The 17,596-nt window shown below is 39.3% G+C and overlaps 1 protein-coding gene across 2 annotated transcripts in view; it reads right to left on the reverse strand.

Annotated features, from left to right (window-relative positions):
- Positions 1–16,927, reverse strand: part of LOC128983963 (UDP-glycosyltransferase UGT5-like) — a 56,599-nt gene extending 39,672 nt beyond the window's left edge. The window contains exons 1-2 of one of the 2 annotated variants that reach the window (XM_054403251.1): positions 15,958–16,927; positions 1,871–2,093 (exon numbers count right to left, since the gene is read on the reverse strand). In XM_054403251.1, the coding sequence (XP_054259226.1) occupies positions 1,871–2,093; positions 15,958–16,758 (1,024 nt within the window). In that variant the 5' untranslated portion in view covers positions 16,759–16,927. Of the gene's footprint in view, positions 1–1,870; positions 2,094–2,264; positions 3,121–15,957 lie in introns of those variants that run through there. The other variant, XM_054403244.1, reaches the window with a different exon arrangement.
- Between the last annotated feature and the right edge of the window lie 669 nt (positions 16,928–17,596).

A 17,596-nucleotide genomic window follows, 5' to 3' on the forward strand; every position in this document is an offset into this window, starting at 1 on the left:
ATATATATTTATTTATATATTTATATATACTGTACATGAATTTGAACAGATGGTGTTTTTGGCCTCTCTAGGGACCTCAAAATGAAAAATAAAATCGGTCCCGGGTCCAGGTCTTACCATGAGTACTACGGTAATAGCTTATGCCCTATATGGGAAATTCGCTAATACAGGGTGAACAACTTAACTGTGCCATTATTGGTATCTCAGAAACTAGAGAGAACATTAAGCAGGACAGGACATCGACTCGGAAATCTCAGCTAGGGCTTCAGTAGCTATGTTGCGCCATTGAACAGCGCCGCGAAAAGCGCTTGCAGACGTTCATGGCAACTGCCTTTGTAAACTATACCTCTCGCCACCCTAAGTTGAGGCAGCCCAGACGGACGGGCAGGGTCATTATCGGCCGGTCCCGCCCGACCCTTTATAATCCGATTAGTGACACTTCCGTGAACGCTCTAGTTCCATAATTGTCATTAACAAAGTTAAAAACCGATGTATAAATTTAGTCTTTTACATTAATAACGTCGATTTAACAAACATTTCCGTTTTTGTCCCATCAAAATCGGACAATGTTTACGGTTTTTGGATTTTGGGATCTACACTACTTTGTTTAGCTCACAAACCGTAAACATTGTCCGATTTTGATGGGACAAAAACGGAAATGTTTGTTAAATCGACGTTATTAATGTAAAAGACTATGTTTATACATCGGTTTTTAACTTTGTTAATGACAATTATGGAACTAGAGCGTTCACGGAAGTGTCACTAATCGGATTATAAAGGGTCGGGCGGGACCGGCCGATAATGACCCTGCCCGTCCGTCTGGGCTGCCTCAACTTAGGGTGGCGAGAGGTATACCTATACATGCTAGTAAAAAACAACGAGTGGGGTTTTACAGAACAAAGAACAATCTATGCGTTTCTGGTTTTAGAATTTTCAAGTAACATGAGTTAAAGCAGTTTAAAATTGCCATTTTCGTCTACATTCAAAGAAGATTTTCAGGCTTTATAGTATGATTTTAAAAATATTGAAACCACAACACTGTAATAATTTTAATCCTCTTGTTAAGTGAAGCCTTTGGAAACACGGTTGCCCCAAACCCTTGCGTTTACACAAAACGGCAGAGGTAGGACGGACCCCTAAATGGAGAACTTTAACTAGTTTTTAATGACATAAAGAAATAGGAATTTCATTGTTTCAAAAATGGCTGTCATTTTCCAAAATGGCGGCTAACTTTAAAATTTCTTATGGAACACCGTGTATTTTATGATTGTTTTAGATTCTAGATGTAATTTTAAGACTTTTTTACTCTAGACATTTTCTCTCTAAACCTACTCGTTTAGGAGCTACAGCGTGTTAAACTTAGCTTGTCGCGTCTTTATAGTCCATAGTCATTATGTCATTAGCTTTTTTTTAAGTTTAACACGCTGTAGCTCTCAAACAAGTAGGTTTAGAGAGAAAACGCCAAAAGTAAAAAAGTCTTGAAATTACATCTAGAATCTAAAATCATAAAATACAGGGTGCATCATTAAAATAAGAGATTTTAAAGTTAACCGCCATAAAGGAAAATGGCGGCCATTTCTGAAATATTGAAATTCATATTTCTTTATGTCATTAAAAACTAGTTGAAGTTCTCCATTTAATGTTTAATGAGATACCAATAGTGGCCCAGTTAAGTTGTTCAACCTATATTTACGTTATAGGTTTTTTTTTAACCTCTAGCATAAAGGTTTAAGAAATGTTTATAATGAAAATTTGAAATTCAGCTACGTTGACACAAAATAATTAAACGTATATTACACAATGGTAATTATTATTTTACATTTAGTAATTCTTTTTCAAATCAATATTTCATTGTGCTCAGAACACCGACCGAGTATATCTCGCTGGGGCAGCCACCTGCTGAGTTTGACGTTGGGTGGTTTTCCTGGTAATGTGTCACTTTCCCACTTCATTAGCACTTGCACTGGAAGTTCAGCAAAGGCATCCATGATGGCATGTCTTTTATCCGCTGGAAAGGACGTCGATTGGATCACCGAACCCATGGAAAACAGGAGAACGCCATCACTCGACTCATCCATGAACCTCTCCAACTCCTAGAACACAGAGGTCATGCTTAACTTCAAAAAAATATCAGCTGGCTCTTCAGACAGACAATTTTTAGATTCAATCGACGACAGCTGAGTCTAGTTTTAAACCATCAAAAGCTTTTAACTTTCCATAGGATCAAACAGGTAGGCACCAATGCGAACACTATAGCCACTCACCGTTGACAGAGGCTGTGCGGGTCGGATGTGCAGCCCTCCTACCTCGACACACGAGGGGGGCAGAGGCCGGGGTCCGTGGTAGCTCCAATGGGAGTTGATCAGCACCACACTAGCATTGCATGCTATGTCTTCGAGCGAGGCGCCCTCTCCTATACTAGCGGCGGCGGCCTCACTCTCGGCCAGGGACTGATGGGCCTTGGCGAGGCGCATCCCCGCGGTCACTACTGTGTTGACAATCCGCTCCACGAGACTCATATGTGAGCCGAGGGGGAGAAACGCGTTGGGAAAGTATGACGGATTATCGAAACTCCCGAGTCTGGGATAATGGTGTGGGAGAATAGACGAAGACATAATCCCTATGTAGGGAACTCTGTATTTATTTACAAATCCGAGAAAGCAGTCCGTGTTGAACACCTCGATCATTAATAAATCAAATATCTTTGGTGACTTCAATAGATTTTGTACCGGTTCGGACATCAATATCCCTGTGCAGCTTTCTACTCCCAAATTGGTGATGGTTAAAAAGTCCGTGAAAGGGTTCATCTCCGATATATGTTCGACTGTGAGAGCGTTAACTAATAGCGGAGAGACTCCGACTAGGCTAATGTCCGTGTAATTGATCATGTGAGGCTGCCTGGGATAGAAGCTGATGACAGTGACATTGTGGCCTCGGGAGGCTAGGTCTTGAACCAGGGGAGCGAACACGTCAAAGTGACTCTTACCGGTGTGAGGAAATACGGCGAGGACCTCTGCCGCGAGGCTTGTAGATAACACTTGACACAATACTAGGCCTACCACTACAACAACCCCCGCACTCTCAGGCCACATCGCAGCAGGCACTACCACTACAGTAACATCAGTGATCCGGTGCCAAACACTACTTTGGACGCGACAGAATTAGCCATTCGCGATTCACGTGATCTGTACATGCAACCCCGGCGAGCTTATTGATAAACGTTGTCTAGGTCATTCATCCTAAGTTAACCACGGTATTTCGGAACATTTAGATACATTATTAACTACTGTATATTAATCTCGAAACAGGTAATGTTTACAGTTCTATTGTTCGATTCAAATAACGGTTAGGTGTAAAAAAATTATCTTGATCACAGTAATCGATTGAGAGAATATCGATTTTGTTGGAAAGATAGCCATAGCTTTGTCTATTCGTATTTGAATCCGTACAGATAATGTACCTATTTTATCTCAGAACACAAGTTCAACAAGCGTGTTTTCGTGACTATTGCTTCAAATTCAAATTGTTTATTTGGCCATTAAACATTACATAATATGCTATGTCTATACATAATTCGATTAAATAAAAATACAACCATCATCAGAGATTGGTCAACAATAAAATCAAACCATGCTTAGTTTAGGTCAAACAGCAGACAAAATTAAGCATGTTTTGTAGGCAAATATTTGAATTACTTCCAACATTATATATTTATCAGAATAGTGTAAGCTAATTTATTCAGGGTTACTTTATGTTAGTATAGACTTCGATTTGAACCTCTCCATTGAAATCCAAGTATAGTATATTACGTTACTAGCCCGGTAAGTGGTGTTTTACCGTGTTGCGGGATTTTCGTTCGAGTACGGTAAAGCTTACCGGGCGAAACGTACGATACTTTACATCGTACTACCATAGATAACAGGAGTATAGACGTGTCTATACTCCTTTTATCTATGGTACTACACAGAAAAATTAGTACATTTTAAACTCATAACTCAATTTATTTAAGACATAACTTAAATTATAATATTTTAATAATTCAGAAAATAAAATAGGCCGTTGCTATTAGCTGTTTATTTCATCAGCTGACTAAGTGCACGGCAAAAAGCTTTTTCATCACTCTGTATTCGAAAATAGCCAATTTCCATACAGCCGAGATCTTAGAAAATCGTCAATTTCTATACACCAACAACAAATAGCTATCATCCGACTTTTCCTGACATAAACATTACTTTCGCTACACAAACAATACTTTGCCTGACATCAACAAAGTTGTAACTGAAGTTCCCCAGTTCCCGGTTAGCTCAAAAGGAGCGAGCACCATTGTGTTTTAATTAAAAATACATAACAGAAAATTATTTGTTTGTTTAGGCAGTATTGTACAGCATTGTATTGTATTGTAATTAATTGTACAGCCGTATTGTGTTTATATATATAAAAAAAAAAATATATTACGAAATATTAGACATTTTTTGTTTAAGTTTTATGAAGTTTTTTTTATCGTGATAAAAAGTAAAGTTCAATACTCGTCACGAAAGTCTCATTTCGAGGCGAGATAGTGTTTTACATTCGAGTCGCTATAGTAGTGAAATATACTATTACCTACGACCGTTTTTTAAAGTAGCCATTTCAGTTCAGTTCTTAGAATTGAAAAGTTTCACTTAACAGCTGTTTACTTTCATATCAGCATAGTTTCATTTCATTTTTACAGCATCATTTATTTCTGGTTCAATGTAGACATTATACACAGAAGTGTTAACAAAATTAATAAGAAATTAACTATAATAACATCGTGGGTTCGCCCAAACCTGAGTCACCCTGTAACATAATTAATTTAGAGAATAATTTAATCTTCTCTAGGCTTCATTCCTCCAATAGATCTTGAGGGAGCCTTCGACGTAACCTCCTGTTCTCAGTTGCTTCACCAAGATGAAAAGTTAATGCACCAGGAACATCGTTTAAAGATTTTAGAAATTTTGAGGTGGTTTTTTTTTCAATAAAGGCCGAGATAGACTCCACTCCTAGTTCTTCATGTATATGCCTGTTTCTAACAAACCAGGGAGCATTCACCGCTATTCTTAGAATTTTGTTTTGAATCACTTGAATTTTGAAGAGTTTGTTTTTTTGATATAGCTAATCCCCAGATAGGAGATGCATATGTAATCAAGGGCCGAATTATTGATTTATAGATTAGAACTGTACAAGCTGGCTTCAGAGTAGATTTCCTATTGATTAAAGGGAAAAGCTTTGCAAGGCGTGCATAACCTTGGGACAGTTTTTGATTAACGTGGTAGTTCCAATTAAGTTTTTTGTCCAGCCATACTCAGTAGTGGTGAACTAGCGGTTTTACCCCACTTTAGACACGTTTTCCCATGTTATTCTTATGGGGATTATTTTTGGCCACCAAATCTAAAATCCTGATCTTTGCCTGTAAATCCCTATATAATTGTCAAACCTTATTTTTACTTATTCTCTATATATATATTCGATATTAAGCAAAAATAAAAAAAAATTCATTTATTCACCCATGCATGTGTATATGTATAGTAGTATAGGTTGTCGGTGCCGTTTTTTGGGGAGCGGCATTTTTGGGCCAACTCCCCCCCCCCTCACCACTCCCCTCTGCCCCATGCACAATTGCTAGTACATCTACCATTCCCCTTTCCAGTTGATATATTATATTTCTATTTCAAATCGATACCCATTCACATGTATGTGCGTGGTTTGCACACGAACTCGGCTCATGGCGCGGGCGTGCTCCCGGTCGCGGGCAAGTAGTAGTGATTTTGAGGATTCATGGACAGAGGAGGGAGGAGTGTAGACCACGTGGGTTGAGGTAGGTCGGGAAGGGAGGTGTGTCCATGACGTCACATGTAAACAGAGGATGGCCTTACAGACAGAGACTGATCCTCTGATTTGGATGACCTTACAGGCAGAGACTGATCCTCTGATTTAGACAGCATTGAAGTTGGACATTTCTAGTTCTATTCTGTCTAGTTCTATTGTCTGCCGCTCAGCTGCACTGCATGCAAGGTGCAAATAGCAATATTTTCTGCTACTGTAGTTATGGATTTGTGACCATGTGGAGTGAGGTAGGTCGCCGACTCAGTACGTGGTGTGGTTCTGAGTACTAAGGTGACGTCACATGTAAACAGAGGATCAGAGACCACGTGGGTTGAGGTAGGTTGGGGAGGGAGGTGTGTCCATGACGTCACATGTAAACAGAGGATGACCTTACAGACAGAGACTGATCCTCTGATTTAGACAGCATTGGAGTTGACTTTACAGGCAGAGACTGATCCTCTGATTTAGACAGCATTGGAGTTGGACCTGTTGTCTGTTTAGTTCTTGTTTAGTTCTATTGTCTGCCGCTCAGCCGCACTGCATGCAAGGTGCATAGCAATATTTTCTGCTACTGTAGTTATGGATTTGTGACCACGTGGAGTGAGGTAGGTCGGCGACTCAGTATGTGGTGTGGTTTGGACCACGCCAATGCATCCTTTGGAGGCGAAAAAATATTTTTTTGTGTTTTTCAGTTTTAATATTTTGTGCACTTCTGTTCTATTAGTTTATTGTTGTAAACTCGATCTGACCATGGATTTTGGGTATCAAAGCAAGTTTTTCGTTGACACCGTTGTTGTAGTTTCTAATCATGACGTCTGTCAAAACGTTGTTGTACCTGCATGGGAGATACAATTTTCTTAGATTGCCACAAGGGTCTTCTTGGACAGTAGCAGTTACCGAGGGACCGTATCTCGTCACGACTCGCTGCAACTCCACTATTCTGTAGGGATGCTCATGTCGCAGCTCTTCGATTTTAGTGTATTTGGGTGCTTGGCACGCGTTAAGCAAATCTACCAATTGCGCCATGTCTCTCACTTATATAAATATGCAGTTACATTACATTGATTATGTTCCTTGATATGTCGTAGGCAAACGCGTTTTCAGAGACTACGATGACATATGCGGTAGTGCCTGAATCGGCTGATGGTGATGCGATTGCGTTTGTGAAATCGAATTCTATTTGAATGTCACTTCTAGAACGGTCTGTATTCATCGGATGAAGATGTGTGTTGACAACACACAGTGGGTAGTGTGAAATAAACTCGCTTGGGTCAATGATCATTGAGCTGTCATCGAAATTCACCTTACGATATCTCATGAATTGCTCGTAAATCACTCTCCAACGTCCCTCAAGGATTGCAGCGTTTTGTAGTTCTTGAGGGTAACGTTGACCATTTATTTTAACTGCAAAGTTCTTTATATTTTCGCTGTCAAATTGCGCTGGGTTCTTTTTCTGATCATTCGTGCGGTTGGTTTGAAATCACATGATTACGAATCTAGGGTTGTATACGTTTCTATAAACGTTTGTAATGTCGAATGTGTACGTAGATCCGAACACACCCTTTTTGTCAATACATTGCCACTGATAATAGATGTAGATCAACTCGTCTTTTTCACTAAGTTTTGTTAGACCATCGATTAGTTGGATTTTGCTAGTTGACGTATATTCCACTATGGGAACTCTGAGAACGAAGGAAGTGATTTTCACTTTGCCGTCCTCAGGATCGGTAGCTGCGGCACCGGTTCCTTTCCAATGGTATAGAGCATCGTTATCTTCAGTTCTTGTGAATACAATCTCGAATCCACCTTTGTACATGGGGTATCGCATGTGGTCAAAGAACCCTAACCCGAGATGCGCTAAGGTTCCAATCGCTTCGAACTTGCCACCACCAAGCGAGTATCTTGATGCGAACCCACAGTTTTGCAAAGCGGGTTTCATCGATTGAGGATAGTTTAGAATACTTTTGACAGTGCTTGTAATTCCCGGATGATCGACCACATCGATTGTTGTGTTGTGTTTTTTCAGTTCGATTCTTGTAAAGAGGTATGGTATGAAATTGTCAATCAGGGCTATAGTGGCAGTCGCATCATATGTTTGACCATTGGATTTTTTTACTACCTCGCCGCAGATGTGATATTGAATTGCCGAGTCGTAAAACGTGTCTCCGTGCGAGTTTGAAGATTGTGTAATTGTTTGGTGTGTTGAAATTCAACTCGGATATTGGCATAACAGCTCGGTACTCGCTTTTCACCACTCCCGTGGAGAAACGTTCGTACAGTGCTTCCATTGTCTACAATAACTTAATAACACACAAGAACAAAAAAATATAAGCTAATTATTTTTTATTTATTTTTTTAACTACATGGTATATATATAGGCTTACTCATCGAACTCCTCGTCCATGTAAACTTTTTGATCATCCAAAAACTGTTGCGAAACGATCTGGAACTTTTTAATGTATTCCCAATCGACTTTGTTTGCGTAGTAGTGTATGAACGACTCGGAAAGTATTTGGTGCTTGCTGACAGCAAACCACGCATGCTCAAAGTTTGGTGCCATCTCACGAAGGAAGCTCTCACTGAATTTTTGCCTCTTCAGAATAGGACCCCAGTCAACAAGATGGAAGTAAATACGTAGCATATCGATGGAGAAATCATAGTGAACTGACAACAGGTCCCAGTTGAGGTACCTATCGAACTTCATAACGAGCTCGTCGGTGAGTACCTAGGTGAGTACACCGTTCGGTGCCTTCGGTTCGCGGGACAAGATTCGCCAAGCGTTGTCCATGCTGCTCACTTATATATACACATTTTTTTTCTACAGGGATATGAACACGCGGATGTACCTAAACCCATCCCTAGTTTACGTTTCAACCACATCGCACCCGTGGTCGCGAGGGTTGTGCGTTGCAGCACGAACAATGTGGTGCAAAAACACATTTCATACGTACTGACGTTTGCAACTTATGTCTTAATTTCCTCAAAATTATTTTCAATCAATACAAGTACGGTTGTTTTTCGTGGTTATGACGACCAGGACAACACTGAGACATCAGAGCAGCATTGTCGGTACAAGCATTTTTGTCCTGAACAATGGGAACGAGGTTTACGGGGTAAAAATTGGGTTTTCTGATTTACTTCACCCTCGAAACACAAAGTTTCCCAATTTTTCTCTAGAACATTTTAAATAGCTTAAAAACAAATAATTTAGTATACAGTACTAACGTGTTGTTGTATGGTTATTAGTTACGGATAAAAATACTAAATTTGTAAATTAAAAATTCCTATGTGTTGTTATGGAGAATGGTGTAAACTGATTTTGTTTGTTTGTTAATAGATCTTGATCAAAATTGTCAAATTTATTTGTTTTATATTAGTCTATTAATATTTTACTATAAACACACTTTATTAGCATCCTTGTAGCAGCAAACCTAGGTAATCGTTAAACGCAATGCTATTTTAGATTTGTTTGAAAATCAAGTAAGTAAAACGGAAATTCGCTAGGTCTGCAGGTTTGCTGTGACGGGGGTATGTAATATTTTTCTTACTCCTTGTGATCCTTTCCCCTTACGTAGTAAAGAATTACAATTAATTTCAATAATCCCCTTTTATATAGAGCATGGAGGTAACTAATTTTATTACTTTATGAATAAATGTTTAAATATCGTAAAAAGTAATATATAATATTTCGAAACACCCTGTATGGAGTGGTTTAATACACTTAAAACTAGTCCCAATCGATTTAAAATAACTAAAACCATCGAAAACCACAGCTCAATCGACCTTAAACGTAAAAACAAAATTATTCAGGAACAAGGGCCCTTCGGATCAAAAAGAGCCCCAAAAAGGGCCTTAGGACGCCCAAAATTTTGGGGACTCATCGGATCTTCATTTCTCATATTATTAGTAACTCACAGGTGAAATTTCATGAATGTACAAATTTTGTTGTTTATAAAACCCTATTTTACCTGTACTATTAGGTTTACTTATCTGGCAAATTATATACCCCAAGGCATTGCAACATTCTGATCATTACAACATGACGATCAATTAGTTTGTTGACAACACGATACTATCATCAAATATATTTCAAATAGTACAAATGTTAGGAAGTAAAGAGTGTTGGGAATTATATTATATTATATCAAATTATATTAAACTAGCGGAGCCAGTTATACTCAAGCTTTGCGTTTGCAATGGGGGAGGACACAGTTTGATAAAAGTTGGTTAATAAATTTAAGGTATGATATAGTGTAACACATCTACTATTGTCATAATGTTCTACTATTGTACCTTAACAATAGAAAAAGATAAATTATCAAACATTCGCACAATATCACAAATTAATCATTAAATTAAAATCTCAAACCTAACTATAAACAATCCTACCTTGACAGTTCTCATTTTGTATCACAGCGTTTTGTTGCTGCTTAGTTCAAATTAGCTGTTATATAATATGCAAAAACAAAATAATAATAGTGCTGCACCCTGTTGGGAAACCTTATAACTTTTTAATAGTATTGCGTATTATAGAACCAACTTGTAAAGTTGAAACAGCTGACTAAATTCTTTAATTCCCCTTAAATATGAATTGACATAAGGTTTACATGGGGAACTATAGAGCCACTGGGGCGGAGCCCGAAAGTATTTTTGAGATAAGAATATGCCCTAATGTTAATAGGGAATGTGAGCTATCATCATGCCAAATTTCAGCCCAATCCGTCCAGTAGTTTATGCGTGATTGAGCAACACACACACAAACTTTCAGATTTATAATATTAGTAAGATTTATTAGTGCGTTGTTCAAGCTAAGTGGTAGACCACGTGTTTTGTTGATAATAGCCAACTTACATAATCACTAACTTTACAATTTAACAATACTAGTGAACCTGTTGCTCGAATTCGAGCAATTGCAAAGTATTACAGGCGACTCAAAGATTATGGCAATACTCACGATCTACACAACAGTTGGAAATAATCAAAATCTTTTGTAAATATCTTATCTTTTTTCAAAAAGATGATCTTTTTTTTTAGTGTTTTCTACAAATTTTCCCTCTCATAGCCGCAATAGGTTGTCTATGATAACTATTATAAATGAAAAAAAAAACATTATTTCTATTTCTTCTACTTGGTTGTGTTCTATGACTTTTGCTATGTTTCCATTGTTTGCAAATCGGTTATTTTAATGATTTCTCAATAAATGTAGAACAGTGTTAATTCAGTTTTATTTTTAGCCTAAATCAAATTGTCCAGGATTTCTCGCTCTTTTCCATTTTAATAATTACACCAACCCAAGTTTTGTCTACAGATGCAATATTCCAACGAATATCACCTATGTACAATCTCCAAGATGTGGTAAAAAAGGCAGAATCCAACCCATACAATAGATATAAGTTAACTCCAAAATAAATAATTTTAAGAGTTACTGTGAAGTTAGGATTTTCCACTTATTACACAACATTATATTGCAAAACATGACACGATGCAGAATAAAATCGATTTTAAAATCAGAAAAATCCATTGCAAATACTGTACTGTACTTCATTTTGAAAAATTCAATAAATCACAATTTAAATATTAACAGCTTTCATTAAAAAGTAGTGTAGAAATTATGAATATGGTCGTAATGTAAACATTTACATTTACAACGACCAAATAAACATGCAATTAAATTTCCTAATTTATAATGTACAATGTGTTTCGCGGACTATGAGTCACTACAACACAGTGTATTAGCATAGATGAAGTATGGTAAGTATGGTATTAGTAACGCTAGGCGCCCACCGGGCAACTCAGCGGGTGACGCGGCGCGGCGCGGCACGGCGCGACGCGGAGAAAAACTTCCGTCCGCTTCTCCAGGGTTCGCGCCCACCAAGCAACTCTAGCGGAAGCGCGGGGCAGCGCTGAGAATTATTCTTTTGGAGGGGATGAACAGTGCACTTCGATTCGGACCCGAACACTCCCGAAGGGCTCACGATACTTTCCGAAAACACCCGAATGAGCGGCAGACGAGGGGCAGACGCCGTTTCCGTGCCTCTACCCCGCGCCCACCAGGCAACTTGAAAGAAGCCTTGTAACAATAAGGCGTATTCACGGCATTTCTGTTTTAGGAAGCTCATTCAGAGTTTACCAACCGAGCGAGACTGAGAATTTGATGAGCCTGGTGTACAGTCTGTTCAAAAACTAAGAGTGTCCAGGTTCGTCGTTTGCGTGCAACGTTACCCTTGGACACTTTTGAATGTGTCCAGTTTCGTCGTGTCGTGTAACGCCACCCCTGGACAACTTAAAAACTTGTCCAGGTTCGTCGTTTGCATGCAACGTTAAACTTGGACACATTTGAATGTGTCCAGTTTCGTCGTGTCGTGCAACGCCACCCCTGGACAACTTAAAAACTTGTCCAGGTTCGTCGTTTGCATGCAACGTTAAGCTTGGACACATTTGAATGTGTCCAGATTCGTCGTGTCGTGCAACGCCACCCCTGGACAACTTATAAATGTGTCCAGGTTCGTCGTTTGCGTGCAACGTTAAGCTTGGACACATTTGAATGTGTCCATGTTCGTCATTGTCTGCTTTTATCGTTGTCTGATTGAGGCGGTGTCTGCTTTTAACGTAGTCCACGTTTAACGTTGTCCAACTTCGACATCGTCCCATCTGGAGGGGGCACCTACCGGTTGCGCGGAGTGGTCAGATTTTTGACGAGGGTTAGTTTTATGGCCCCCCAAGGGTAGAGACCGGTCGCGCGGAGTGGTCACTCTGCTCATCGAACCGTATATAATCTTTTCAACCCCCAAAGGTGTAGGAGAGCAAAAATCCAAGAATTAGCGAGCTCCGATCCAAAGGAGAATTACTTATAGCAAAAAGTCACAAAGAACGTCTCTTGCAAAACTTAACTTTACAATGTACTCGTATAATAGGCCTACTGATGTATTTTGAATATTGATTGTTACTCAAAACTAATTACAAATGTGAAAGTTTGTGTATTTGTTTGTTTGATGTTCAATCACTTATTAATTACTGCTCGGATTGGGCTGAAAGTTGGCATTATAATAGCTGACATTATCGATTAACATATAGACATATTCTTATCTCAAAAATCCTTTCGGGCTCCGCCCCAGTGGCTCTGGAGTTTACCATGTTAAGCTTATGAGTATTCATATGTATAAGAAACTAGCTGGCCCGACAGACGTCGTCCTGTCCTATGTTAAATCCTGTGTTAAATGCCCTATGTTAAATCCTGTCCTGTGTTAAATTAGCTATGTCCTGTCCTATTGTGGTTTTATGTCACATGCTCGTTCATTTTCAAGATGAGCTCGTTCGCATGGCTCAATCACGTCCTGGTTGAAGTTCGTTTGCTACGCTCACTCACCTTTAGGTTGGAGCTCGTTCGCTGCGCTCACTTGCCTTCAGGTTAGCTCGTTCGCTACGCTAACTCGCCTCCAGGTTGAAGTTCGCTCGCTACGCTCACTCACCTTTTGGTTGCAAATTAGCTGTTCTCATAAATTAAAAAAAATATAGTGCTGCACCCTGTTGGTAAACCTATTAACTTTTTAATGCTATTGAACATCACAGAATCAAATTGTTTAGCTGCACCAGCTGTTAAGATTCTTTAATTCCATTTAAATATGAGTAGTCATAAGGTTAACATGGGAAACTCCAGAGCCACTGGGGTGGAGCCCTATTGACGGATCTGCACCAAACTTCACACAAACCATCCTTGAATAATGCTTAATAATGCCTAAAAGTTTCATTACAATCTGTCGAGCGGTTTCGGAGTCCATAAAGGACAAACATACAAATATACAAACATACATTGGATTTTATATATATAGATTAAAGAATCTTTTCAGCTGTTTCAACTACACAAATTGGTTCTAAGATATTCAATATCATTACAAAGTTATAAGGTTTACTAACAGGGTCCAGCACTATTAATATTTTGCATTCTTGACAACAGCTAATTTTAACCAAGCTGCAAAAACAAAAGTCTGTGATACGCAATGGTAACTGTCAAAGTAGGATTGTTAACAGTTACATTTATGTTTGAATTGATAAGTAACTTGTGTACCTGTTGCTCGAATTCGAGCAATTGCGAAGTATTACAGGCGTTGTTTTAAGAAAGAATAACAGTCATAATTTCCGATGACCTTAAAAGAGGCGACTCATCATTATTATTACCTTAAAAGATGACTTAAAAGACGACTGATTATGGAAAACTCACGATATACGTAATATAATCAATATTTCTTTTATACCCGGTTCAAACCGTTCAAACAGCCGTGGCACCTGAGGGATTAGGAGACTCCAAGGGTTTCCATGGGTTCTCCTAATCCGTCAGGTGCCATGGCTGTTTGAACCGGGTATAATATGTTATCATACTTCAAAAGTTGATCTTGTTTTTAGTGTTTTCTCATAGCCGAATTAGGTTGTTTATAAAAACGATTAATTCTAAAAAATTCTATGATCTTCATATTTTGCAAATTGGCTCTTTCAATTATCGTTAAAAAATGGAGCACAGTGTTAGTACAGTTTACCTTTAGTAGTATATCGAATTGTCCAGGATTTCTTACTTTTTACATTGTAATATTTACTTACTGCTTACTGCTTACTTACTGCCATGGCCACTTGTACCCTAGCTGGTACTTGGCCTCGCCAACACGCTGTCGCCAATATTCTCGGTCCCATGCATCTTCCTCTACAAGCCTCATCCTTTCCAAATCTTTTCGTACTTGACCCCACCACCTGGCTTTCGGTCTACCTATTGGTCTTCTTCCCCTCGGATTTCCTCTGAGTGCTATCTTCAGTAGACTCTCCTCCTTTCCCCTTAGGATATGGCCAACCCACCTTAATCATCTACTCTTAACTTCTCCAATGATATCAGGGTCTTGAAATAATTCTCTTAGCTCCCGGTTGTGGCGGATTCTCCATACTCCATCTTCACATACTGGCCCATATATAGTTCTCAAAACTTTGTTCTCAAAAGTTATTATTTTCTTTTCTGAGTTCTTGCTCAGGATCCAATTTTCCCCTCCATATAAAAGTACAGGTCTTACTATTGTTTTGTAGATTCTAATTTTTGTCTTTCTCGTTGTATTTGTTTACATACAAATGCAGAGATTGTAATATTTACGCCGACCTAAATTCAAAAAGTAAATATTGCACTTCATCCTCACCAGTAAATCTTTGAAGTAAACGTTTCCTTAAATTGCAGCTAAAATAAGAGCAATCAAATTATCCAAATGATCATAATGTAAACAAATATGTTCTTAATAAGGATAACATGGGAGCTTTAAAAGCCACTGGGGCAGAGCCCAAAATGAAAGGTCAGTTTGCACATCTTCACACCAAGACGAACATTTTAACAACTGATTTGTTTATACTAAAATACTATTTTTACATGATATATTTCTTTATATTTTTGACGTCAGTGGTTGCTGCTTATTGTAATCGCCCCACGCGAGGTTGAAAGAAAGTCTGGATACTTGTGTCCAGCTTTAAAAGTTACAAATCTGAAGTTAAGTTAGCTACCTTAAACAGAACAGCAACCAGTTTTCCATACTTCTGGAACTTCAAAGACCGGTGGGAAAGAGCTCTTAGGCCCCAGAACTGTAACTATTTGAAACGTTCACAACCCTAAACAGACCACTCCGCGCAACCTGTCAGCCAGTTTTGACAGATTTTTGACCGCTCCGCGCGACCGGTCTGTACCCTCTGGAGGATTCCTGGATTTATTGAGTAAAACGCAAGCTGAGGTCCGGTCCCTGCTTCCTAGAAATCTACACCCTCCACAACAAACAATAGGAACCACCGAAGGACCCCAGGATGTGTGTCCGTTACCCCCCAAAAAAACACACAAAAACGCCTGAGATACCGCATGCGAATAACCGGAGCCCGGTCAGCCAGCGGAGTTTGCGTTCTAGCATTGACTATATACTATAACGTTATGGTATATACAGTAGTCAAAGTCAATGGTTTTAGGCATTGAAGTGGCACGGTAAGCTCTCAGCTGCGTATTGCTTCTGTATTGTCGCGGCACATGTTATAAGCTGTTGTTACCTTAAACAGGTTTTAAGACCCACATACCATACTTAATCAAAATCGGACACCAATACTCACTTCATCCAAAACTTTTTGGGGTCTGATGTGTATTCCCCCAACCTCCACAAAGCCCGGTACCATGGGACGGGATCTCAGCATGGAGCTATGTGTGTTCACTAACACTACACTCACGTTGCGAGCGATGTCCTCCAGTGGCGGTGTGTGTCCCACGAGCCGGTCCACTACGTACTGCTCGTGCTGTATGTAATACGCTCTAACAGCGCGCGTAGCCACGCTGTACACTACGTTCACTATCTTATGGGACAGCCCCATTACGTAAGAGTAGGCCAGGTCGGGGTTAGACACATACGCTGGCAACCAGGGGTTGCCTATTCTGGCCTCCTGGTCTGGACTCAGACTCGCGGACCCGATGCCAATAAACGGCACCGCATATTTGTGGGCTAGACTAAAAAAGCAATTAGTATTGAAAAATTCTATAAGAATGGCATCCACCTTCTTATCGGCACGTAAGAAACCTTTGACAGTCGAATGAGATAATATCTTTTCGCACATATCTAGCCCCATAGTCGCCATAGAGATAAAGTCCGTGAAAGGAGTTTCGATGTCATCGAATCTAACTTGATTGACACGTAACGGCACGAGACCCACGAGACTGATGTCCGTGATGTTTTTGACAGTTTGACGTTGAGGGTAGAAGCTGATGACTGTCACGTGGTGGCCTCTGTCGGCCAGCGCGAGTACTAGAGGCTCAAACACGTCAAAGTGACTTTTACCAGTGTGAGGAAATACCGCGAGAATATCAGCCGAGAGGGCGTGGGCCAGAACACAGCTGACCACCAGTGGTCCAGACCACCACATGCCGAAGGTATAATAATGTCCAATGAAAAAGTATGTGTTTAGTGATGAATAATCATCATATGAAACACATTAGGCCTACACATAAACTGTGATAACACAAAATTAAATTGACAATTATAATAAACAGTTGTATGAGTGACCTTGAACTCGACACTACCTCAATATATCACACTGTTACCTTGTAACAGCCACCAAACAAGTGCACTCTAACAAGTGTACTCTAACATCACACTGCACTGCACTGGCTGGCACACTCACACAGACAAAAACAATAACTAACAAACGCCAACGGAACGCCAAGGCCAAACGTCACGAGACGTTACCGACAGACCACCACCGCCCACCACCGCGCCGTACAGAACGCATCATACCGTGCATAGCAGAACTGTTCGTGGGAAATTGTTATCTCGATCACTGTCGCTGTCAAAACGTATCGTTCGTAGGTCCTAAATAAGTACCGTTAAATTTAAATTAATTTAACTGTCATAACCTAACCAAACTAACCAAACTTGCTGATAATGAAAATATCGAATGATTGTTTACTAATAACAAAAATATTTCTGTTCATAAAATAAAATTGTAAATGTCTCAAAATCAATTATATATATTTTTAATTATAAAATTAGTTACTTTCCTGTTAAAGGGAACATTCATTATTATCGATGATCTTTTTTCGATATATCGATTTTTTCCCTTTACGATACATTACAAATTGACAGCTGATATTTAGGCTAAAATATATCTTCTATATAAATAAAATTACAGTTTTGTCTGTACATTGCTTAGAATCATGCAGATTTTGGTTATTTTAACGTTTCATAGCCTTAGAAAGACGAAA

This window comes from Macrosteles quadrilineatus, unplaced genomic scaffold (assembly GCF_028750875.1).
Source record: "Macrosteles quadrilineatus isolate MER2022 unplaced genomic scaffold, UCM_ALF_1.0 Scaffold_1__1_contigs__length_201487025, whole genome shotgun sequence".
Taxonomy (NCBI): Eukaryota; Metazoa; Arthropoda; class Insecta; order Hemiptera; family Cicadellidae; genus Macrosteles; species Macrosteles quadrilineatus.